Source organism: Marmota marmota, unplaced genomic scaffold (genome assembly GCF_001458135.2).
Source record: "Marmota marmota marmota unplaced genomic scaffold, marMar, whole genome shotgun sequence".
NCBI classification, from domain to species: Eukaryota; Metazoa; Chordata; class Mammalia; order Rodentia; family Sciuridae; genus Marmota; species Marmota marmota.
The window spans coordinates 64,418,463-64,443,196 of NW_025999842.1; the positions used below are offsets into that span (position 1 = coordinate 64,418,463).

General features: G+C 40.2%; 2 protein-coding genes and 1 pseudogene across 6 annotated transcripts in view; 1 reads left to right on the forward strand and 2 right to left on the reverse strand.

The window, feature by feature from the left end:
- Positions 1 to 24,734, reverse strand: part of LOC107152440 (retinoic acid early transcript 1E-like) — a 228,261-nt gene that overhangs the window by 44,007 nt on the left and 159,520 nt on the right. The window lies entirely within an intron of this gene.
- LOC107156131 lies at positions 6,745 to 8,167 on the forward strand (annotated as a pseudogene).
- The window catches only part of LOC107152429 (UL16-binding protein 1-like), a 75,278-nt gene continuing 62,234 nt past the window's right edge, over positions 11,691 to 24,734 (reverse strand). Inside the window, exons 1-6 of one of the 5 annotated variants that reach the window (XM_048799776.1) lie at positions 20,844 to 21,042; positions 15,739 to 15,860; positions 15,239 to 15,502; positions 14,745 to 15,011; positions 14,080 to 14,207; positions 11,691 to 12,770 (exon numbers count right to left, since the gene is read on the reverse strand). In XM_048799776.1, coding sequence (XP_048655733.1) covers positions 14,083 to 14,207; positions 14,745 to 15,011; positions 15,239 to 15,502; positions 15,739 to 15,832 — 750 coding nt within the window. In that variant the 5' untranslated portion in view covers positions 15,833 to 15,860; positions 20,844 to 21,042 and the 3' untranslated portion in view covers positions 11,691 to 12,770; positions 14,080 to 14,082. Of the gene's footprint in view, positions 12,771 to 14,079; positions 14,208 to 14,269; positions 15,012 to 15,238; positions 15,503 to 15,738; positions 16,858 to 20,843; positions 21,043 to 24,734 lie in introns of those variants that run through there. The other 4 variants (XM_048799772.1, XM_015502163.2, XM_048799751.1 and 1 more) reach the window with 4 other exon arrangements.

Here is a 24,734-nt window from a genome sequence, read left to right on the forward strand (position 1 = left end):
ATATATATATATATATTAGGGGCTAACAGGGATTGAACCCAGGGCACTTAAACTAGTGAGCCACATCCCCAGCTCTTTTTATATTTTATTTAGAGACAGGGTCTCACTAAGTTGCTTACTTAGGGCCTCACTAAATTGGTGAGGCTGGCTTTGAACTTGCAATCTTCCTGCCTCAGCCTCCTGAGCTGCTACAGGCATGAGCCATATCCAGCTCTCTTTTATTTTTAATTGGCTGAAACGTCAATTTTTATTATTTTAAAAAATGGACAGATAATCTTGTGTATATTTGTCATGTACACTATAAAGCTTGAAGTATGTATACTTACTCCATCCTTCCTAGTTAACTTTGTCCTGTGAGGTTTTCCAAGAGGCATCCTATTCAGAAAGTCCCATCAGACTATCTGGATTGGTCTCTCTGCAGAACCTGTTGGATCACTAGTTACCATTATATGACCAGGATTGCCACAACTGCCCAGTCCAGGTCAGAATTTTACAGTGTTCCCTGGGCCAGAGCATAGGGCAACCACCAAGATCTGCACATCTTTTGCTGTGAGCTCTCTTCTATCTTTGTTTATAGTTGCTACAGTTGATCCAATTTTGAAAGGTTTCTCAATGTTTTTAGTGGGGAGAGACAGGGGCCTGCCTCTTGTGAAGGGCTCCAGAATGGTGGTGAAGCTGAATGTCCACCTCCACCTCACATTTTCCACTGTAGAAACCCTTGTGTGTAGGGGGGTGGGCTGTGTGTGGTTTCATTCCAGCTGGGGAAGGGAGAACATGGGAAAAAAAATGGTCTCTCTTACCACTTGAACCCTGCTTTTCTGGATTTAAATGTTTGTCTTTGGTCACTCTTGTCTGTGGATATTTGTGGGGTGAATTTGTATGGGAGGGGCAGGATGAAGCTGAAGCACTCCTACCTGGCTATCTTCCTGATGTCACTCACACTAATTATCTTTGGGTTGTTAATGTACATGTAAGTTAATTTTGTTATTTATGTATTCTTACTTTTCAAATGGTGTGTGATCAGTATGAATCAATTTTACAGTTAGAAATTACAATAATTGGTTATAAACCTCCCTTCAATGTCTGGTCCTTTCCATGTTTTTCTGATCACCATCCCTTGCTTCAGACTGGGTGCCACTCTTGTATTGCCATTCATGTTTGGCAGCTTCAAGCACTGAATGATTTTCCGCCTAACTTTAATAGAGACAAGAATTCTAGAGTTCAGCCAAGTGGAGTGAATCTTGGACTTAGAGGAAGAGAATAGACCTGGTAACAGGAAAATGGGAGTGCTGGGTGGGGGCAGAGAGCCAGGATAAAGACAGTCCTCAGTGTTCTCAGTGAGTTCTAATTTCCCCTTCAAGTAAGTTCCATTCCTGGACTATGATGAATGTGCACACAGTAAGACTGAACAGTATTCATGTTTCAGACGAACTTGAATAGTGGACTAATCTTATGGAAAATATTAGGTAATACCACTTTCATAGTTTTACTTTTTTAAAATTATTTTATTTTTATGTGATGCTAAGTTTGAAAACCGGTGCCTTGCACATGCTAGGCAAGTGCTCTGCCACCAAATTACAGCCCCAGTCTGTGGTTTTACATTTTTTAAAATAAGTTTTTATAGTTGTAGATGGACACAATACCTTTATCTTATTTAGTATTATGTGGTGCTAAGTGTCAAACCCAGTGCCTTCCACATATAAGGAAGTACTGTTAGTTGCGGAGCAGGCTGAACAAATGTTAGCTTCGGGGCAGGCTGAACACTGGACCCTCACCTGTCTGGTTCCCACCCTTCATTAGCCCTTCCTTTTGGGATGATTATTTGGCACCTTTTCCCTTTACTTCCTCTTGTTGTTTTTTAATTTGAAACCCACACCTACCCCATGCCCAATCTGCTTGAAGGCAGAAGATGACACCTTTAGCAACTACAGTGTGACCCAATCACTGTACACCAACAAGGCAGCTAGCACAGTAAAGGGCTATTAAAAACCTTCTCCTGCTGGGCCTTCTCTCTCTCTCCTCTTTTTCTCCGAGTCAATCAGACACCTCTGCAATCAAGATCCCTTGATTGCTCCGAGTGTAGTGATTACTTTCCTTTCACCATGAATAGGTATAAACCTGTCTAAGAGAAAGACAGTTTACTGTAACACAATCTTACCTTTGAATGGTTTTGCTGGATTATTATACAATTCGGAAGTTGAAGTAGGCCTGTCAGGGCTTAAGTATATGAAGGATCCTGTATGGACGGGCACTTAGGAAGATCAGGGTTCTCAACCATCAGGAACTAAGCAGAAGGTGCCAAAGGCGTTGCTGCTGGTGTGCAAGGATAGCAAGACACCAGAGGAAAGGGTCAAAAGATTTCAGTCTTTAAACCCAGAGCTGGCACTCCTAGCACTGTTCCTCGTCCTGGACCCTGTCAGCTGCAGGTCATCTCACAGTGGGTCAAGGACACCAGCCCTAAACCTGGGGGAAAATCACAGAAAACTGCCTGGGCTCTAGAACAATAGCCAAAGAGAGCCTGGCCTCTGTCCTGCCTTTCTGCCCCTTTTGTTCTGGTGTGTGTGGGGGGTGGAGGTGGCTGGCTACAAAGGATGTGATAGTAGGTCCCAGCTCTGTCAGTTTATGACCTGGGGACAGGAAGTCTCCACTGTTAAGATCTGACAGGACACCCCATTTGGCCAGGAGATATTCATCACTGGGACAAGTGGTTCTTGCTACAACACTATCCCATAAACTAAAAGCCTGGGGAGTCTGGCAGGACAAATAACTGCACCCAGAAAAGAAAAAGACAGAAACTAAGGACAACCTGTGTTTCATAGGCAGCCTCTGCAAAGGGATCTTCAAGAACTCCTAAAGAGAAAAATGGAAAGGGCTTCTTGCATTGCATATCAGTCTGCCTAATATAAGAAAAGGCCCAAAATAACCTCTGGGTACAAGTGACAGTGGGGAACTCACTTAAAGTTGATGGCATTGTGATAGTGTTCATGGAGACAGGTCAGGCTCAAAAATGTCATTGAAAGCAACATAGGAGAAAAAAAGATTAAATCATAATTTTTGTATATGTTGGATTGCCCAACCCTCTCCTGGGATGAAATTTGTTGTGTAAATTAAATGCACAGATAACATTCATAAGGATTGTTTCAGAATATGAATTTTAAAAAGGTTCCCAAACTAGTAAAGATAAAAGAAAATTACAGGTATAGAAATATATTTTAGTATGGAAAATTAGAAGGTAAGAGAAATGTTTCTGAATGAGAAAATATTTTGTCCAGTAAAGTAATATTCTTATGCTAACATCCAGGATTAAAGATGACAAAACTAAGGATTTAAAGTTGTGAATGTCTAAGTAAGTTGAAGAAAGTTGGGGGAAGGTAAATCTCAAAAATTTTGTGTGTTTGTTTAATTTGGCTATAATTTATCTATCAAGATAAATTTATTCTATTTGTTGGGCTTGTGGAAACAAAGTCTTAAAGTAATTAGGGTTTGTATCTGTTTGAAAGTCTGAAATAATTACTTTGTAACTAGTTAATCAAACAACTGTTACTTAAACCTACCAATATAGATGTCACCCTAAGTATATGTGACTAGGTATAATGTATTCATTATACCTAGTCACATATACTGAGAACTATGGCTATCTAAGCCTTGTCTAAGTATTATGTAAAAATTTATAAAATGAGGGGCTGGGGTTGTAGCTTAGCAGTAGAGCAGAGACCCTGGGTTCTTTCCTGAGCACCACATAAAAACAAACAAACAAATAAATAAACAAACAAAATAAAGGTATTGTGTCTAACTACAACTGAAAAATAAATATTTTTTTAAAAGTTTATAAAATGAAAGTATATGCAAGTTTACTGGCAAGATAACCACTAAGTGCTCTCTTTTATACATTGTATCTGACATTGAAGGACCATGCTCTCAATTGAAGACCTGTCTTATATATGTTTGCTTTGAGTAAGTCAATTTCTTATCATTAACCCTGTTTCCTAAATGTATAAGAAATTTAAGGCTATTGATTTTGTTAATCCATGCAGACCTGTGATTACTGTTACCATACACTCTGGATTCTAAATTGCACTTTAAAGTTAAACTTAGTTGAATGCAAAGCTTTGCCAAGTTGGTGTTCGCCAAACTAAAATTATGTGTAGCAAAATCTCTGATTTGTATAAAAATAACAAATTTGGTTGGTATTTATTCATGTCATTTGAGGCTTTATAGCTGGATCAAGTAACATGTTGAATAAGTTATATATTCAATTTGGTGTTAATCTTCACACTGGAATTGGAATTTAAATGCATTTTTGGAAGCTAATAATGAGAGCCTGATCTGTTTAAAGGTGAAATTGTAAAACAAGGAAGCATTTTGCTTCTTTTTTCACAAAAAGAAAGTTAAAATCTCTCTTAGTCTTTGTTTAATTTATGTTTCAGATGTAATGTTGTATTGTGTTATTTGTCAGGATCCCCACCTTACCTGAAATAAGAGTCTGCATCCCACCTTACTACATGTTAGAATGGCTGCAAAATAGGCTAGACTTGAGATCATTTAGAGTTGTGATAGGTGGGATTATCTAGGGTTTGATGATAGCTCCAGTCCGGTGGGTGCCAGACTGGTTGGCTGGGAAAGTTGATAGCAAGATGCCCTCGCACCCTCTTACAACCTTCTGACCAGCTCCATCTGTCCCCGGACACTTCAGGACTAGTAGTTCTGGGAAACTTGGCTCTCTCCAGCATCTCCAACCAATGCTTCCCCCAGGCAAAATGCCCCTAGTCTGTGAAGTTTCACAGGATTGCCTGGACATGAATGACCCATGCAGACCCAGTCACTATCTGACAGATAAGGATGTAAGATACCCCAGGCTCAACCATGTTGCAGTCCCAGGATCTGAACACCATTTCACCTTGCAGAAAGACCATGAGGGATGTGCTCAAAGGAGGGACCCTGCAAAGAAGTGGCAAGATGGTGGCCACCAGCACTCCCAGCAGGAGGACCTTAGGGCAGCCAAACCCTAGGCACCCTGGCACAGGACCTCCAGGTCTTGGCTGGTGTCCTCAGACAGAGTTGGCTGCACTACGAGGTGGTGGTGGCAGCAAACCTGCAAGCATCCTGCCCCCCATCCTCCAGGCACTGGCCAGTGTCTCAAGATGGAGATGGCTGTGTGCAATCAAACCTGCAGGCAACTTGGCAATGGACCTCTGGGTGTGGGTGGAAGCAGCAGGACTACTAATTGATAGTGAGGTCAGGTTGAGGTTGTTGCCGTTACAACAACAAAAAAATCACTATCAAGGGTGAAGTTCACTGGGGTAAAATTTCATACCTTAAGCACAAGAACATTTGTTTTGAGCCAGCAAAATGTTTGAGATTGCAATCTAGACTACCTGTTAAGAGTGATCCTTACATTCTACTTATATGAACCAATTTAGCAGAATCACTGGTTTTTGTTTTGTTTTGTTTACTCTATAATATGAAGGAAGTATAAAATAGCATTCATTCTTTACCAAGATTTTTTTGGTCAGAGTTCTGCAGGGAATCAGAACCAAGAAACTTATTGTAGAAATTGGCTTATGGGTTATGGAGCCAAGAAATTTTAGTGTTTGTCTGCAGGCAGGAGAATCAGGAAAGCAAGGGGTATAATTCGGTTTGAACCAAAGACCTGGGACTGAGGGCTGATAGTTTAAGTCCTGATCTGAGTCATGGAGACTGAGAAATAGTAAAGGTTTGTCATATCCCAGAACCAGGAAAGATGGACATCTCAGATCATGCAGGGGAATTTGCCCTTCCTTTGACTTTTGGTTTTGTTGAGCCCCTGAAAGGACTGGATGATGCCTGCTTTTACTAAGAAGGGAGACTTTGCTCAGTCTACTGCTTTGAGAGCAAATCTTTGCCAGAATCACTCTCAGAACACTACCCAGAAATAATGTTTTACCAGCTATCAGGGTATTCCTTAGGCAGTGTGTTGACACATAAAATTAACCACCACATTCATTGCATTAAAAAATTGTCAATTCATTAAAAATTGTTTAAAAAACAGAGATGTTTATTTAAGTACAACAAAACATATAAAGAGAGTCCCTGAAGTTAAAAATGAAGTCTGCCATGGTATTTTACAAACAATATTGCTTGCACCATCAAGGTTGTTAGCTTTCCATCACTGTGAGGAAACTACTGAAGACAGTAAACTAAAGGAGGAAAGATTAATTTCTGGCTCACTGTTTCAGAATTTTTAGTCCAAGTTTGGTCGACTGCATTGCTTTAGGGTCTGAGGTAAGGCAGAATATCCTGGCAGTAGGATCTGTGGCAGAAGAGAGTGCTCCCTTTATGGTAGCAATGATAAATAATTAATTCTTTTTGAAAGTTGAGACAGGGAGGGAGAGAGAGAGAGAGGAGAGGAAAGAGAGGGAGGAAGGGGCCTGGGACACAAAGAGCCCTTCAGAGGGTGACCCAGCTCCTGTCCTCATAAGGTTTTCCTCACTTCTCAATAGCACCATAGTCAATACATGGATCTTTGGGGGACACCCCAGTTCTAAACGATAACAAAGGTCAACTCAAGGTGCGGAGAAATATTTGGTTACACAAACCAAGATGGAAACTGTTGAGATTTCTTGTTCCAATAGCCGGAGGCTAAGTGTACATTTCCACAGGTTAGCGAAGGACATGGCTTATCACGTTAACGAAAAGTGCAGAATTGAACTATCACAAAACACAATAAAAAGCTCAAAGTTGGCTTTTCTGCCCGTGGATGCCGCAGAGAAAGCATTGTTAAAGTCTCTCTTCCTGCTGCCATCATGTCTAAATCAGTGTCCCCTAAAGAGCCCGAACAGCTGTGGAAGCTATTCATTGGAGGAGCTTTGAAACAACTGATGAAAGTCTGAGAAGCCATTTTGAGCAATGGGGAGCACTCATGGACTGTGTGATTGTGAGACACCCAAACACCAAGCGCTCCAGAGGCTTTGGGTTTGTCACTTGTGCCACTGTGGAGGAAGTGGATGCAGCCATGAATGCAAGACCACACAAGTAGATAAAAGAGTTGTGGAACCAAAGAGAGCTGTCTCAAGAGAAGATTCTCAAAGACCGGGGGCCCACTGAGCTGTGAAAAAGATCTTTGTTGGTGGCATTAAAGAAGTCACCGAAGAACATCACCTATGAGATTATTTTGAACAGTATGGGAAAATTTAAGTTATTGAAATCATGACTGACCAAGGCAGTGGAAAAAAAGAGGGCTTTGCTTTTGTAACTTTTGATGACCATGACTCTGTGGATAAGACTGTCATTCAGAAATACCATACTGTGAATGGCCACAACTGTGAAGTGAGGAGAGCCCTGTCAAAGCAAGAGATGGCTAGTGCCTCATCTAGCCAAAGAGGTCGAAGTGGTTCTGGAAACTGGTGGTGATCGTGGAGGTGGTTTTGGTGGAAATGACAATTTTGGTCATGGAGGGAACTTCAGTGGTAATGGTGGCTTTGGTGGCATGTTAGAGTCTGTAAACAAGTCAGGATGGCACCTGGCAAATGTTAGAGTCTGTAAACAAGTCTGGATGGCGCCTGGCGTTTTGCCAGAGGGAGTGGTTTGTGAAGTAACGCCAGCGAGCCATTAAGTGTGGAGATTCCTTATTGGTTGACTGCTATATCTAGTTTATGTTAATTAGATAAGCTGTGTGGAATGTATAAATACCTCTGTTGTCCTACAATAAACGGCTCCCACTCCTGCTGTATCGATCTACACAAGTTGCTCGTCACCCCCCTGTTAGTTTGCTGCAGCCGGACTGTAGCAGTGGCAGCCATGATGGTGGTGGATATGGTGGCAGTGGGGATGGCTACAATGGATTTGGTAATGATGGAAGCAATTTTGGAGGTGGTGGAAGCTACAATGATTCTGGGAGTTAAAACAATCAGTCATCAAAATTTGGACCCATGAAGGGTGGAAACTTTGGAGGCAGAAGCTCTGGACCTTATGGTGGTGGAGGCCAATATTTGCTAAACCATGATGGTAATGGCGGTTCCAGCAGCAGCAGTAGTTATGGCAGTGGCAGAAGGTTTTAATACTGCCAGGAAACAAAGCTTAGCAGGAGAGAAGAGCCAGAGAAGTGACAGGGAAGCTAAAGGTTACAATAGATTTGTGAACTCAGCCAAGCAGTGTTGGCAGGGCCTAGCTGCTACAAAGAAGGCATGGTTTAGACAATACTCATATGTATGGGCAAAAAACTCAAGGGCTATACTTGCGACTAATTGTATAACAGGTTATTTTTAGTTTCTGTTCTGTGAAAAGTTCAAAGCATTCCACAAAGGGTATTAATCTACTTTGTTTTTGGCACCCATGCTGTTGATTGCTAAATGTAATAGTCTGATCATGACGCTGAATAAATGTCTTAAAAAAAAAAAAAGCTCAAAGTTGAAGTTACAGGATCTTCATGAGGGTCATCATATCCTGGGGTAGCAGGAATCAATGGGTGGCAAAGAAAAGGTGGGTGTGGCTGCTGCAGTGGACAGGAGAGTGAAAGCAGCTATCAGAATAGTCCACCTCTTGCAAAAGAGGGTATAGGCCCATTGTGTCCCTAAAAGTGAAATACCTGAGTGTCTTCTAAATCCTGACTAGATGTGAATAAGCAAAAGAACCATATATAAATTAGGGGTTTGTTTGAGCCATTAAGGCACAGAAGCCACTTTTCTGGGAACTCCTGGGTGAAATTCCCCAGTTCAAGAAAGCCCAGATCATGCTGGCCCTTGTCTTGGCTCACAGCTTTAGGACCAAACAACCTATTTCCTTCAAGATCCCTGCAACACCAAGAAACAAGCACCAAAACAAGCCTCCTACCACATTGAAAACTATCTACTGACCCCCTTGATCTGTACCACGATAAATAAGACAAGCATGGGCCTATTCTTTGTTAGAAGTCAGACCCCTCTGATCAGCTCAATGGGTCACACCTACCTTTGAAAATATATAACCCTTGCCTTTTTGACTTTACTTCTTGATATATTACTTTCATAGCTTTTGGTGACCTTCAACCTTGTGAGACGGGCATGGTAAGGATTACACTATGGTGATCTTCTACTCAAAACCCGAATCCCTTTAAAGCTAACAAGCTACAATTCATTGCTTTATCAATAGCGTTCATGATAGGAACCCTCTCATTCTCAACAACTAAACTGTCGATAGCCAAAGTTAAATGAGAAAAATTCCAAAGTTAATAAAGAACATTCTAATTATGCTTTTTAATGGATTATTTTTTGTTTGTTAGGGATGATGCTAAGAGTAGGTCTGACAATTATTAGGACAAGAAGCTGGCAATCTGAAATAATTTATTTAAGTGTTCTCATAATTGTCAGATTTCAATGTGGCTTATCCATCAAAGCAGGCCTGCCTTGTAATTAAATCATATAAATGTTTTATTGGTTCTAACATAATTCCTAAACAGGTTAAATCAAATAAAAGCTTTGATAAGTATTTGTACCACTCCATACAACCTTTGGAGCTCCACTTACAGAAAGTTATAAAAATTCTTTTATTTGTCTGATTTGTAAATGTGTGTACATAATGCTTATATTATGTCTACATTACATGATATTAAAATTGACTTATAAATAAATAAGCATGATCATAATTTAAAATTAACATAAAAAATGGACCCAAATAGCTTTAATTCACTTGATTTAAAAAGTTTCAATTGAAATAGGGTAGAGAGTTATAAATAAAGATATCTTTAAAATTATTAAATCAAAATTTTCCAGCTGGTTAAATAATTAACTTGCGGGCCTGGGGCTGGGGTTCAGTGATAGAATGCTCCCCTAGCACATTCGAGGCGCTGGGTTCAATCCTCAGCACCACATAAAAATAAATAAATAAAATACAGATATTAAAATAATAATAATAATAATAAAGTTGTTAATCCCTATGATATTTAAAATTTATATCTATTTGCTTCTAACAATTTTCCTTAGCAGGAAAAAGATAATTAATACTGTTATCTACATTTGTTTGATGTCTTGGATCTTATAGTTAAGAATAAATACATTTAAGGTAAAGGGGAGTAATTATATGTCTTTATTAAAAGAGGTACTTATTGATTTGCAAGGTTAGAGTGCTAGAATGTCATCCATTGGGTGCTAAAATATCATCTACTAAATATAAAAACATCAGACCCTATTAACTAAAATATACGTAAACATTAGATGTGTTTGTAATTTGGTTAATATAAAAAAAGATCTAAAATTCCTTTGTTTTCTATGTCCTCATGAGAACCAAGGGGCTGGGAGTTAAACTTCTATCAGGTGTGATTTATATAGAAAGGTTTAAGAAAAATTTCACCCAGTAAAGTGAAAGGTTATAAAGTCTAAGTAAATTAAAACAAAATTTGTACAAAATAATTTTCAAAATGTTTACATATAACTAAATTGGTTACATGAAATTAACACAATCAGCTGAGGTTATTGAAATATTTATATTCTTTAAATCCTGCTAAGTTTCTGACATGAGGCTTATTTACCAATATAGATAAGATCTTTTCACAGACCTTTATTATTTGGGCATTGTAACTAAAAGATAAAAGAAATAAGAAATACTGAAAACATTAATCTACTCTCATTCCAATAAAATAATTTTTTTATGTCTGTTGAGTTTTATTATTTAAAAAAATACTAGTTTTAAAGGATTTAAGGTATATAAAATTTTGTTTAAACAATAACTGTTATTTTAAAGTACCACATTACATTCCATATTTCAAATTTTTCTTTAAAAGCTAAACTTGGTTAATATAAAAAATCAATGTAATTATGATAATTATTAATAACATATTAATTGTATCTTCATTTCCCAAATATACACGTCATTAAAGTACAAGATTTAAAAGAACATTTTACTAAGCTGATGTTATTCAAACAAAAGTTTCTACAACAATAGCTCTTAAACTATAAAATAATAACAAGTTAATTAGAAATGAATGGTGTCATTTAATATTTTATAATTAAATAAATACGGTATAAAATTTTACATTACTCTCTACACTGAGAAGTAAACTATATTTCCAAAAGACAATTAAGACACACTAGCTTATTTATAAGTTAACAATATGAAGTATATAATTTTTTTTTTTTTTTTTTGTGGTGCTAGGGATTGAACCAGGGCCTTGTGCAAGGCAAGCATTTTACCAACAGAGCTATATCCCCAGTCCCTATATCCCTATATATATATATAGTCCCTATATATATTTTGAGATTTTCCTTCAAGAGGGTTTTAAAAGCTCGCTTAACTTGTCTGTTTCATGTTTCAGATATAATATTAAATTATGTTAACTAATTTATATTGATCCAAATAAGTATATATAAAATTTTTATAAAATAATATTCAAATAAAAAACTAAGATTATTCAAAATTAAACCTTACATAAGTATTGTCAAGAGGCCCATTTTTAAAAAATTAAGGAGGCTACATAAGACAACAACAACAAAACTCTTTTAAAATTCTACTATCCATAGATAACTACTATTAACATTTAGTATATAACCTTCTAAATAGTTTTCTATGCATATCCTTATAGATATACATATTTTATGAACAGAGAATCATATTAATATTATTTTTAAAACTTATAATTTTAAATTGCACATAATTAATATTTTACAATATTATTTTTAATGCCAGTTTTTAAAAATCATATAGTTCATTATCCAAATATTGGACATTTAAATTATTTTTGTTACCTTAAAAACAAAATTATTAAGAATGTTCATACATCTGATACCTTTCTACACAAAAATTATTTTAGCGTACTTTCTTTAAAATGTGATTGCTAGATCAATGGCATATAAAATTCTAAAAGAGTTTTGAATTACTTATTAAATCATTACCTGAAAAGATATTACCAATTGACATTCTACCCAGCAATATCTGAAAGTACAAATTCCCCATACTTGGATCAATACTCATCATATTGAAAATTTTTCCTAATTTGGAAGGTAAAAAGCCACTCATTCTTTTACTTCATTTTTAAATTATTAATAAGTGGAAGATTTTTTTTTTTCTGTGCTCACTCAACATATGTACTTCTTATTTTTAAAAGTCTGTTTAAATCTCCTGCATCCTTTGTAGAGGCCACCTATTTTAAGATAAATTTTTGTTATACAAATTAACATTTCCTAAAACAAAAAATACTATATATAACTAAATGAAGATTTATAATTATAGAAAATTATTTTCCTTAATTCATAGCAATTATAAAAATTAAATGTTTTTACTCGTCAATTTTATAATATGTTTTCCTTAACCTTACAACTACTGTTTGTCAATGTCTTACACAAGTACCAATTCTAATATAAATACCTAAGTTAATTTGAGATAATAAGGCTATTAACTATAGGACAAACAAGTTGTAAAACTAACTTCAATCTGTACCGCTATAAATAAAGCAAGTGCAGGCTTTTTCTTTGTTAGAAGTCAGGCCCCTATGATCGGCTCAACAGGTCATGCCCTGCTTTGAAAATACATGATTCTTGCCATTTTGTCTTTATTTCTTGATAGATTACCTTCACAGTTTTTATTTCACAGCCAGCCCATCCCTCCCATGGGTACCTCACCCATGCTGGATATGAACAGGAGAGCTGTAGGCTAAGTTAGAATATGTGATGATGTGCTGCAGGCCTCTGGATTTGTACTTCACAATCTTCATCTGCTCTATGGAGGAATAGCAGGGAGTAGACTGGCAGAAGACCAGTAAGGCCAGTTATTTAACCGGTAAGGCCAGTTATTTAAATCACATTTCAGAAGCTTCTTGGGAGCACCTTTAGAAAAGAAACAGGTGTTACTTCAACTCTCTGAAGAAATTCTATCTCAATTCTTCTGGGTGCTCGCCTTGGGTCATGTATTTCCCTCCATCCATTACCCAAGGATCCAACAGCCTCTATCAACCACCTCCCTTCTTTCCCACAGGCCAGAATCAGTTCCTGCCCTGCTATAGGCTTTGGTCTCAGGACTGAAGCTAATGACTGGATCTGCTCCCTGACTGGAAGTCTGCTCCTCTCCCCGATAGGAGGGTCCATAGGACCTGGGGATGCCGAGAGTCCTGTCCAAAGAGAGGGGTGTGGAACCTAGTTCCCAGACTTTGGGTGGGGTTGCAGATGACATCTTTCTTCCCCCTTCTCCCTCAACCTCTCCTTACCTGGGAGCAGCACAGCTCTAAAAGTGACTGGCCCTGCCTACTCCCTCCACTCTGGTTAAGTCAGCTGGAGCATCAGACTCCAGCAGCTGCTCAGCCCCACCAGTCTCTGTAGAGGCTCTGCTCAAGGCAGAGGCTGCTGAGCTGGCTCAGGATCTGGAGTCTGCAGGAGGCTGGGTTCCCGGGCCACAGCCCGAGGGTCAAGCCTGGGGTTCTAGGAGTCCCCAGAGAGCTGGCATCCTCTGCCTTCATCCTGAACAGACTCCACTCTGTTTTCAATTCAGCTTCTGGCAATGAGCCTCCTGTGGAATGCAGCCCTGAACTCCAGCCTTCCAGGTTGGGCTGGGAAAGGCCTTCCCTGCGCCTTACCCTGGCATTAGCCATAGGACCCTCTCTCTCCCTCTCTTTTATATATGAACATAATACCTTTATTTTAAGTTTAAACTCAGTGCCTAATACATGCTAAGCAAGCACTCTACCACTGAGCCAGGACCGAGGCCCCAGGACCCTCTTCTTTGTGGGTATGAAGTCCCTTTCTCTGTACACATTGAATGGAGCTACCATGCTGCCATCTTCCAGGATTGGGTATTTCCTTCCTGTGTTCCTGTTATTTCCACACCATGCCCCACTGTGTCCCTCTCTTATAGAAATCTGGTCTGAATCAGACCTGCATCAGCTAAAACCCTTTAGAATCCACAGGCTGCCTTGGTATGGCCCCTCCTCTTTCCCACGGGCCCTGACAGGGAGGATTTCTCAGAACTCAGGGCTGAGCATGGTCAAGCTATTGCTTCCAGTGACTGGAGGCCTGATTCTTCTGTCTCACCTCAGAATGGGAAGGACCAGTCAAGGTACAGACTAGGATCTTGGGAATTCACTTTCCTGTCCTCATTGCTCCCCCATCTCCCCCATCCCTCTCTTCAATCTGCCTACAATACCTGTCAGAAAAAAATTATGATGCATCCTATGATGAGGATTCTAGTGATTAAAGGTACTGAATTCCAGTGATTAAAGGTACTGGCTGAGGACTTCTCAATGACTGTGTCTGGGGTGGTGGTTGAAGGTCCTGAAATGGAAACACAAGAGTGTTAGCCCTTCTTCAGACCAAAATATGAGGACATATCTGCTTAGATCCTGCTGCCCCAAGTCATTCAGGAAGGCAGATAGTTCCTAGATCTCTGCTATGTGGCAGCTGCTGTGACAGGTCCTGAGCAGTGAGGGAGACAGGAAAAGGGTCATGTCCTTAAGGGGCTCATATAGCTAATGGGAGAAGCCTGGGTGATCATGCAACTCATCCTTCCTGGTGGCAGAATATGAGGAGACCCATGAGGATGGTGGTGGAGAAGGGTCTCAGGAGCTGACATGTGAAGTGATTTAGAGGAATTTCCAAAAAGAGATGAGCAAATGTCAGACCAAAAGAATGTGCACTGAAAAAGAGGCATTAGGAGGTGAGAAGGGAAAAATATGGAAAGACTATACCTATGAATGTTAACCCAGGTCTGACTCATGCTTGATGGAGTGTACACACACACACACACACACACACACACACACGTAGCAGCATCTCATGTGAATCCCACTTCTTCCCCCTCCTGCCAGTTACCTGTTGGCTCCAACTCTGCCTCCCATTCCTTCAAGTTCTGAATCCAGGTTCTACAGTCACCTATCGAGGACCTATGTAACAAATCGGTCACCTCCTTGTCATTTTCCCACATTTTTTTCATCCAGCTGGACCCAGGACGTATCTCTCTCCACTTTCTGTTGTCTGAGTCAAAAAGGAGCCACATCCGTCCATTGAAGCCAAACTGCCAAGAGCTGTTGGATTTATGCTGACAACACATCCTGCCCTCCAGGGTGTTCAGACCTGCCCCTATCAGAAAGAAATCAGCCTCTTTTCTTAACAAATCCTTTGTCCAACCCAGTACCACCTTCCCTGTTTTCCTTCAAATCTGGCTGTGTTCTGTCCTCCAAAACAGTTATGTCTGGGCTTTTAGAGGGACCAACATCTAACTCTTTTTTTTTTTTTTTACATGCACACAATCAATTTCCTTCAACCCAATATCAGCTCTCTTGTGCCCTTGGACCATCCTTACATACCTCTGGCCATGTCATTTTCTGCTTTAATGTCAGCCAGTTTCTGTTTTAGCGTATTCCCAATATCTCTCAGTAAGGTTTTCTGCTCTTCCCAGTTGATTGTGGCATTCACTTTCCCTCCCAGGGCACTCAAGGATTTGACCTTGTCCATGCCACAGTCAAAGGAGAGAAAATTCTTCTGGTCCACCTGGGCTTGGACTGTACACCATTGCTGTCCAGGTGCTGCCTTAGAATTGATGGTGAAGTCATAGCAAAGGGAGTGAGTGCCTGTGAAGGAAAAGGGTTGGGCTGGTGAGAAAGGACCCTTTAGGCACCCCCTCCCCATCCCTCTGAAGGGCTGAGCTGGCAGAGCAAGAATGACCCTTCCCAAGCTGTCTGCTCCACCTGTTTAGGTGGGCATGTTCCCCTCCTTTGAAGAGGAGGGGACAGCAACCTCATGTCCCAGGACATGGCCCACTTCCCCTCTGCCCTTTGAACAATGCCTACACCCAGCAGCACATCACCTTGCAATGGCGGTGCCAGGCCTGCTGTGAGGGAAGGGCCTGCCTGGCAGAGGACGATCAGACGCAGGAGAAGGGACTGTGCATGCTGAGTCATGGTGGGTGCAGTGAGGATGGGATCACAGCTGCATGAGAAAGAGTTCATAATTATGGTTCATAGCTTTTAGCTTGACTGTTAGGAGATGGCACTACTGTCCCAGGAGATTGCCTTTTTTTTAGGTTGGAAAGTGATATTGTAATCTGAATGAAATGAAAAATCCATAGTTTGAAGAAAGGTAGTAAAGGAAGGAATCAGAAGTATGTGCTTTGTGGCTCAGAAAATTGTATATGCCAGGTTAGATATACTAGAAAAGCCAGAAAAATGACCAGTCCACTGTGATTTTTAAGAAAGCCTGGGAGACTCTTGTTTATCAAGTGTATTAAAAATATCTGGTATCCAAACCTGAACCAAAATTAGTGGAAAGGAAGAAATAATAAGTTCAGAGCAGAGCACAAATAAATGAATCAGAGACTAAAAAGGAGCACAAGAGAGTAATGAAATAAGGAGCTGGTTTTTCAAAGAACTAAACACAGGTGAAAAGTCAGTAGCTAGACAATTAGGAAAAGTAGAGAGAAGACTCAAATTCAGACAAGAAAAGGGAGAGATTGCAACTGACACCACAAAAGTACAAAGGATCATTTGAGATTATTAGGAACAAAGATACCCATGTTTGTTATTATTTGCAAAAATTTGGTCACCTAGAATAAATGGAAAAATTCCTTAACACTTACACATATATATCTTACCCAGGTTGAATCATGAATAAATAAAAAACTGAGCGGACCTATAATAAGTAACAAGATTGAATCAGTAGTAATAGTCTTCCAGGAAAGAAAATTCCAATACAAAAGAGCTTTACTGCTAAGTTCTACCAAATATTTGAAGAACAGTTTCTAGTTCTCCTTAAGTAATTCCCAAAAATAGAAGAGAAAGAAATTCTTCCAAATACATTTGATAAAGCCAGCAATTCCATGATACCAAAACCTGACAACACACACAAAAACTAATCCACAGCTATTTTTTAAAAATATTTTTTTAATTGTTGATAAAACTTTATTTTATTTATTAATTTATATGTGGTGCTGAGAATCGAACCCAGTGCCTCACACATGCCAGGCAAGTGTGCTACTGCTGAGCCCCAGCCCCAGCCCCCACAGCTAATATTTTTGATGAATAAAGATACAAAAATCCTGAACAAAATACTAGCAAACTAAATTAATTGCCCACTGGAAAGATTATTCAACATGACCAAGTGGAATGCATCTCAGGGATGCAATAATGGTTCAACACTATCTAATCAATAAAGGTAATATCCCACATTAACAGAATGAAGGGCAAAACCAATATAATAGATGTAGAAAAGGCATTTGATAAAATCAACATCTCTTCATGATGAAAATACTGAACAACTAGGTATAGAAGGAATATATCTCAACATGATAAAAGGTGTGTGAAATAAGCCATCAGCAAGCATCATATCAAATGGATAAACACTGAAAGTTTTTTCTCTCAGATCTGAAACAGAAGAATGATGCCCATTTTACCACTTTTAATCAATGGAATTCTGGGAGTGCTTGCTAGAGCAATCAGGCAAGAGAAAAAATGAAGGGCATCCAAACTGGGAAAAAAGGAATAAAATTCTCACTGTTTGCAGATGAGCTGATGTTACATATAGAAAACTCCAAGGACTTCACCCAAAACTAGTAGTGGTAATAGATGAATTTAACAAAATTGCAAGATACAAAAAAAATAAAATTATTAGAGTTGTTATATACAAATAGCAATCATCTGAAATAGAAATCAAGCAAACAATACTACTTTCGATAACTGCAAAAAATATAAAACCTTGGAACAAATTAAAATAAAGAGGTAAAAGATCTCTAAAATGAAAACTATAAAGCAATGAGGAAAGAAATTGAAAATCACACACACACACACACACACACAAATAAAAAGATAACCAATATTGTTCAAATGTCTATTCTACCCAACAAGATCAGCAGATTCAATGTAATCCCTACCAAAACACCAAGAGCATTCTTCACAGAACTAGAAAAGACAATCCTAAAATTTCTATGGAACCACAGAGCTCCTGAAGAGTCACAGTCATCCTGCATGAAAAGAACCAAGCAAGAGGAGTTCCATGACCTGACTTCAAAATACAGGACAAAGCTGGAGTAATCAGAACAGCATGGTGCTGACTTACAAACAGAAGCATGGACCATAGAACAGAACAGAGAGCATAGAATTCGACCCACACACCTACAGCAGCCTATTTTTGAAAAAGGTGTAAGAATGTACAGTAGAAAAAGGACAGTTTTGGGGCTGGGATTGTGGCTCAGCGGTAAAGCGCTCGCCTAGCACGGGAGGGACCCGGGTTCGATTCTCAACACCACATAAAAAAAAATAAAGGCATTGTGTTGTGTCCATCTTAAAAAAAAAAAATTCTCTCTCTCTTAAAAAAAAAAAAGACATTTTTTTCTATACATGGTGTTGGGAAAACAGGGAATCCACAGGAAAAAGAATGAAACTAGACCCCTGTGGCTCTTCACTCAGAAACAATCAACTCAAAGTGGATTAAATGGGCTGGGGGTGTAGCGCAGTGGTAAAATGCTTGCTTACCATGCAGGAGAACCAGGGATTAATTGAAAAAAATAATAAAATAAAAATTAAAAAAAGGGCTGGGGATGTGGCTCAAGTGGTAACGCGCTTGCCTGGCATGCGCGGGGCGCTGGGTTCGATCCTCAGCACCACATAAAAAAATAAAATAAAGATGTTGTGTCCACCAAAAACTGAAAAATAAATATTAAAAAAAAATAAATAAAATTTTATTTTTAAACATTTTAAGGATATTGTAATGGGAAAAGATTTTTTAGACAAGACCCTAAAAGTAGAGAAAACAAAAGCAAAAACAGATAAACAAGATGAATCAAACTAAAAAATCCTCTGCACATCAAAGGCAACAATTTTGGGAGTGAAGAGACAACCTACAGAATGTCAGAAAATATTTGCATGTTGTATATCAGGTAAGAGGTTATATATGGAACTCAAAGAACTTAATAATTAGAAAACAAATAGCCTGATTGCAAAATGGAGAAAAAAATCTGAAGACATTTCTCAATAGTGATAAGTAAATGGCCCATAGGCACACAAAACTGTGCTCAGTATCACCAGTCATCTTTGAAATGCACATCACAACCACAAGGTGACATCATCTCACTCCAGTAAGAATGACTGTTTTTTTTTTTTGTTTTTTTTCTTTTTTTTTCTCTTTTTTTTCTTTTCTTTTTTTCTTTTCTTCTTTTTTTTTTTTTTTCTCTCTCTTTTTTTTTAAGAATGACTGTTAACAATAAAACAAACAAACAAAAAGTGCCTGCAAGAGAATCCTGTGTATTGTTAGCGGGATGTAGATTCATAGAGGGGGAGAGGTAGGGGGGCTTAGGCAACCAGGGCAAGATGGCAAGTGAGGAGGTTGGGCAGGGCCCAAACAAAGGAGCATGGGGAGGGTCTTCTGATGAGGTCAACTTCCTGCTTGACCTAAGTGCTGGTGGACATAAGTGGGGGACCCAATCAGACAGACACTTCCATATTAGCACTCCCAAGCAAGAGATCCAAAAGGAAAACTAAAATAGATGCATGGACAGAGGGGGCACCAATAAATAATATTTAGGAGTGTGTAGACAGGGGAGGAGATCAGAAAAGGAGGAATTCCAGAGACCATCAAAAGAACAGGCCAAAACTCCCACTGGATTCCCAGCTCTGAGGCCCCTTTTCTCAGAGAAGTCCTCTCTATATCTCTCTCACTTTTGCAATAAACCCACTTCTTACTTTCTCAGTTTTCTGTTCTTAGATTCTTTGCTGAATGAACACAATGATAGGTGTTTTCTAATTATTAATTATAGGTGGTAATAATAGGGCCACTAGGAAAAACAGTATGAGGTCCTTAAAAATTTAAAAATTGAACTAGCATACGATCTAGGAATTCCTCTACTGAGTAATAGCCAAAGTAAATAAATACAGTCTTTCAAAGTCATCTGCACTCCCATGTTCAATGTAACACTATTCAAAAAGGCCAAGAAACATAAACAACCTAGGTGTCAATCAAGTGATTAACAGATTTAAAGACAATATGATACATAATACAAACTGGAATACTATTCATCCATATAAAGGACAAAATCCTGTCATCTGCAACACCATTGATTAAAAAAAAAAAAAAATTTAATGGCTCCCAGCAGAAATGGAGATCATCATGTTAAGAGAAGTAAGCCAGAAAGACAAGTATCATATGATCTCACTTGCATGTGGAATCCAAAAAAAGTTCATCTCAGTATTTGAAATCAGATGGTGTGTACAGAAAAAGGGATAGGAGATGTTGATAGATGGGAATTAATTTGCAATTAGATAACAGTGATAATTTCTGGTGTGCTCCAGCACAGTAGAGTGACTGTAGAAAACTGTTTTTTGTTTAACTCAAGAAGCTAGAAGAGGGCTGGGGTTGTGGCTCAGTGGTAGAGCATTTGCCTGTCAAGTATGAGGCACTGGGTTCCATCCTTAGCACCACATAAAAATAAAATAAAGGTATTGTGTTCATCTACTATATTAAAACCCAAACCTTAAACTAACAACCAAGCCCTAAGGAGGGGCTCAGGTTCCACTCCTGGACATCTACTCGTATCAGAAACAGAGAATGATACCAACAAAAAGGATAACTACAGACAAAGGGACACATGTAAAAAAAAAGAGGAAAGAAAATCCATCTCATTTGAAGTGAAAGTCCGAGATCTCAGAAAACATGAGGAAACAGGCACGCCCCCCCCCCCCAATGCTCCAACAAAGGATCCCACAGTTATGGAAGTAGATAAAATCACAGATAAAGATAATGAAAAACTAATTATTAAAATGTCCAATGATCTAAAAGAAGATCTAACAACTGAATAAGAGAATAAATGCAGACGAAAAACCATGTCAATAAAGAAACAGCGATATTGAAAAGAAACCAATGAGAATAGCTGTAAATGAATGAGACAAGGAATCGAATTAAAAGCTCCCGGGGGACAGCACCAACACGTTAGACTGCCTAGAAAGCAGCGCTTCCAGCTTTGAGGATAGAACGTCAGGCCGTGAAGACAGAGTAAGTCAGCTGACTACCCGGTACCAATGAAGAATCCAAACCAAGGTCCCGCGGCAAGGTCCCGGGCGCTGGGCTGTGCGGCTCTTCCCGCCGCTTTCCTTTCCCTCACGTGTCTCCCTGCCCTGGCCGCCCCCCTTAGGCCGGGCGCCGGCAGAGCAGCCGCTGCCGGCAGCGCTCCCAGCTCCCGGACAGTGACGGACTTTTTCCTGCTGGGTTAGGTCCTCTGCCACTCGCCCCCATCCCCGCAGTAATTGTCTCGGGCATCAGCAAGGAAGCCACCGGTCCCGCGGCCCCCGCCCTTCACCCCTCAGCAGCCAGCCCTCCTGCTCTCCAGACCCCTTCCCTGCACCCTCTCNCTGGGGATAGGCAAAGCGCTGCTCTGGCTAAGCTTTGTAAGTGGCACAATACCTTTATTTTATTTGTTCATTTTTATGTGGTGCTGGGGATCAAACCCAGTGTCTCACGACTGTTAAGCAAAAGCTCTACCACTAAGTCCCACTTGCAGGGTTTTTTTTTTTTCCCCCCTGGGTGTGGGATAGTTTTCAAACTTTTTTTCCCTTAATTTGTAAAGCTGTAACTGTAACAGTTACAGTTCATCTTCCGAAAGTAGCCGTCATTGCTCTAAGGCTTATTTTTTAAAAAAATATTTTCCCCCTCCTCTCCTCTCCCCCTCCCTAACAAGTTTAGGGAGATGGTGTGATCTTTTCTTCCCCTAGTTGATTGCCCTGGAACTCACCCACTACAGGGAGGAGATGACTGCTGAAGATCTGGAAAGTGAATAGCTACCAAATTTACAAGTGAATACTAAAGCTCTCAGGGTGCACTGAGACACCTAGTAGAGACACCTAGAATGTAACCCTTGAAGTTCCTTTAAAAGAGTCACACTCTTTGGGATAGGAGTCCCCTGTGTTTCTCCTTTGCTAGCAAAGCAATAAAACTTCTTATTCTTTTTTTTTTTTTTCCAAACCGTGTCCCATTATTAAATTGGCATTGATTGGCATTGGGGACAGGGACCGAGCTTTCGGTTACATAACCACAAATTGTAGTAGCCATCCTGGGGTGGGGAGAGGCAGGGAGGAGTGAAGGGAAGGCTTCTGGGGCCCCTTTCCCACAACACTGAGGGTGAGGTGAGGCTGGGCTGCAGCAGTACCACTCTGGGCCTCCTGAGGGAGGACATCATCAAGGGAGGAGTTGGCCTCCATCTGTGCTTCACCCTCAGCTTCTGCCTGAGGATGTCTGCTCCCTGCCTCCTGCCCTGTTTGGGTTCCCTGTGCCCACCCTACCTATGCCTTCTCATCTCTAACCTTCTCTTTCTCTCCCCCTTGAGTAATGCAGTGACACATTCTCCCAAATGCCAGCAGACTGGCCTCAAAGCAAGAAATGGTGTTTTTCCTGCTGCCCTTTATCTGGGCTGACCATCCCCCCTTGCCTATTGTCCTGCTGCTTGTCCCATTTCCCAAAGCTGGAGCTCAGTGAGGCACCAGAGACTGAGACAGTGACCAGGGAGAGTGCACACAGGTAGAATTTAGAATTTGAGATTCATTTATTCCATGCCAGAGGCTAGACAGTGACTCAGCAAGAATGAAAGGATTCAAGGTCTCTGGCCCAGCTAGCATCCCAATTGTAAACAGTTCCCACCTGAGCCATTTAGCACCCTCCTTTCTTTGTGATTTGGGGTAGTTTGCTTTTCCAGTGGTGAGGTAGGGGTGGTTTGCCTGTGGAGCACTCTCCCTCCTTCCTCCCCTCCAGTATGGGTTAGAACATTGCTGGGTTGGAGACCAAGGGGACCCATAAAGCTAGAACCTCCTAAGAAGGTCTCCCTTCCTCCCCCTTCCTCCCTCTCCAAAGGGCTGCCAGGGGGAGTGAACTTGTAAAGACAAAACACCTGTTATCTGGGGCTTGAAGACAGCCCCACTTTGTTATTATTCTTGGATGACAAGGCTTGGGTGTCCTAGAAGCAGCATATTGAAACCAGAATTAGACAGGCAGTCAACATAGATAGGTAAATTGAGTCAGGAGGCCAATTTTGAGTGAGTCTGGCAAGTTGGAAACTGTCCCCTGAAGGACTGAAATGTTAATTCCTTCAGAGCCCTTCCTCCACCCTTATCAAGAACCTTCCAACCTGTTGCTAAGGTAACCTGTCCCAGGAATTGCCCCTCACTACAAAAGCCATAAGGTTGTTAATTACTGTGTCCTGGGCTGCATGGTCCTGCTCTTCAACCCATTTGATTCTCACCTTTGGTCCGCCCTGGGCTTAGTCACTAGGAGAAAGATAAGGAGAAGAGAGCAGGAGAACAAAGGAAGCCTAGGACATATAAAATGGGCAGAACACCTCGCCTCTGGGGATACCAGGATACCAGCTGTGGCCCCCTTCTCCCTTCTGGGAGACATCTATGGTACCCCTTTTTAAATAAACCCTGCTTTATATGCTTGCCTCAGTGTGCTTCTCTGTGAGGATGGCCTTAGGCCTGAGCCTAGGCAACTCCATTTCAAAAAACTCCAGTTTGAAACCTGCAGTCTCACCAGGCACATCTAACAGAACTCTCCAGTATGGCCCTCAGACAAGTTACTTCCTCTCACCCTGATAAACAGCGTGAAGTCTCTGGCAGACTGTCCTCTCTGATTAATGGGAAAGGTGAGAAGATCAGGGTGGAGACCACCAGAGCAGATGTTTCTGACCCCAGGGTAAATGATGTCATGGAGAAATGGGTGGTAGCTGATAAGGATTGAAAGGGGGGTCAAAAGCCCCCAGATTTAGTATAAATAATAGAGCTAATGAACAGGGATTCAGCCAGCCCAAACAAGAATGCATTTGAGCTGGAGAGACTGATGAGGACCTGGACTGACATCCCATCACTTGTCATCATTTTCCTGATCCTCTGCATGATCCTCACCATTCTCAAACTCTACCACCTCATCTGGACCCTGGTGAGAGCTGCAACTTCTCCCTATGACCTACTCTCCTCAACCGGTCGTCCACTGCACACCAGGAGAAGCCTGCCTTGGTTCTGGACTCATCACTGTGGTCTGAGTGAGTGTGAATCTGCTGGACATAAAGCCTAAGGCTTAAGACTTTTGAACTTAGCATGCAGAGGGAAAGCCTTTCATGATTAAGTGTTTGCAGTGCTTAGAATTAATCTAGAATTGTTTGCTGTGAATTGATTATGTCTATTGCAGTGCCTAGCATTAGGGATTGCCATTTTCTTGATTAGGACCCTATAGAGTGAAATTGTATTGAGTAATTTGAGTGAATAAAGCATTGAATAGGGGCAGAAGCATGTGGACATTCTTTATTTCTTCATACATCGTGATTTTGCCCCCTTGCAACATTCTCTAATGTTCAAACTACAACATTTGAGGGAGCAGAGTTTATCATCAGTAACTGGAGGTATCAATATCACCAATTATATCTTTTGGTAATAAAAATAAAATAAAAATGGAAGATCATGATCAGAATGTATAAGAACTCTGAGATAGCATCAAGAGAGTAAGCCTGAGAATAATTGGTATAGAAAACAACATGGAGATACACAGTATCTTATTTTCAATGAGATAGTAACAGAAAAAATTTCCCCATATCAGAAATTAGATAGACAACTACATACAGAAGGCCTATAGTACCCCATTTGGTCAAGATCAGCACAGAACTTCTCAAATACCATCATAGTCAAACTACCTAATATAGACAATAAGGAAAGAATATTAAAAGCTGAAAGAAAAAAATATTATAGGTAAGCCAATAAGGTTCACTTCAAATCAGACTGTAAAATCAAGATATTTCAAGTTCTAAAAGAAAACAATGGCCAGACAAGATTTTTATATACA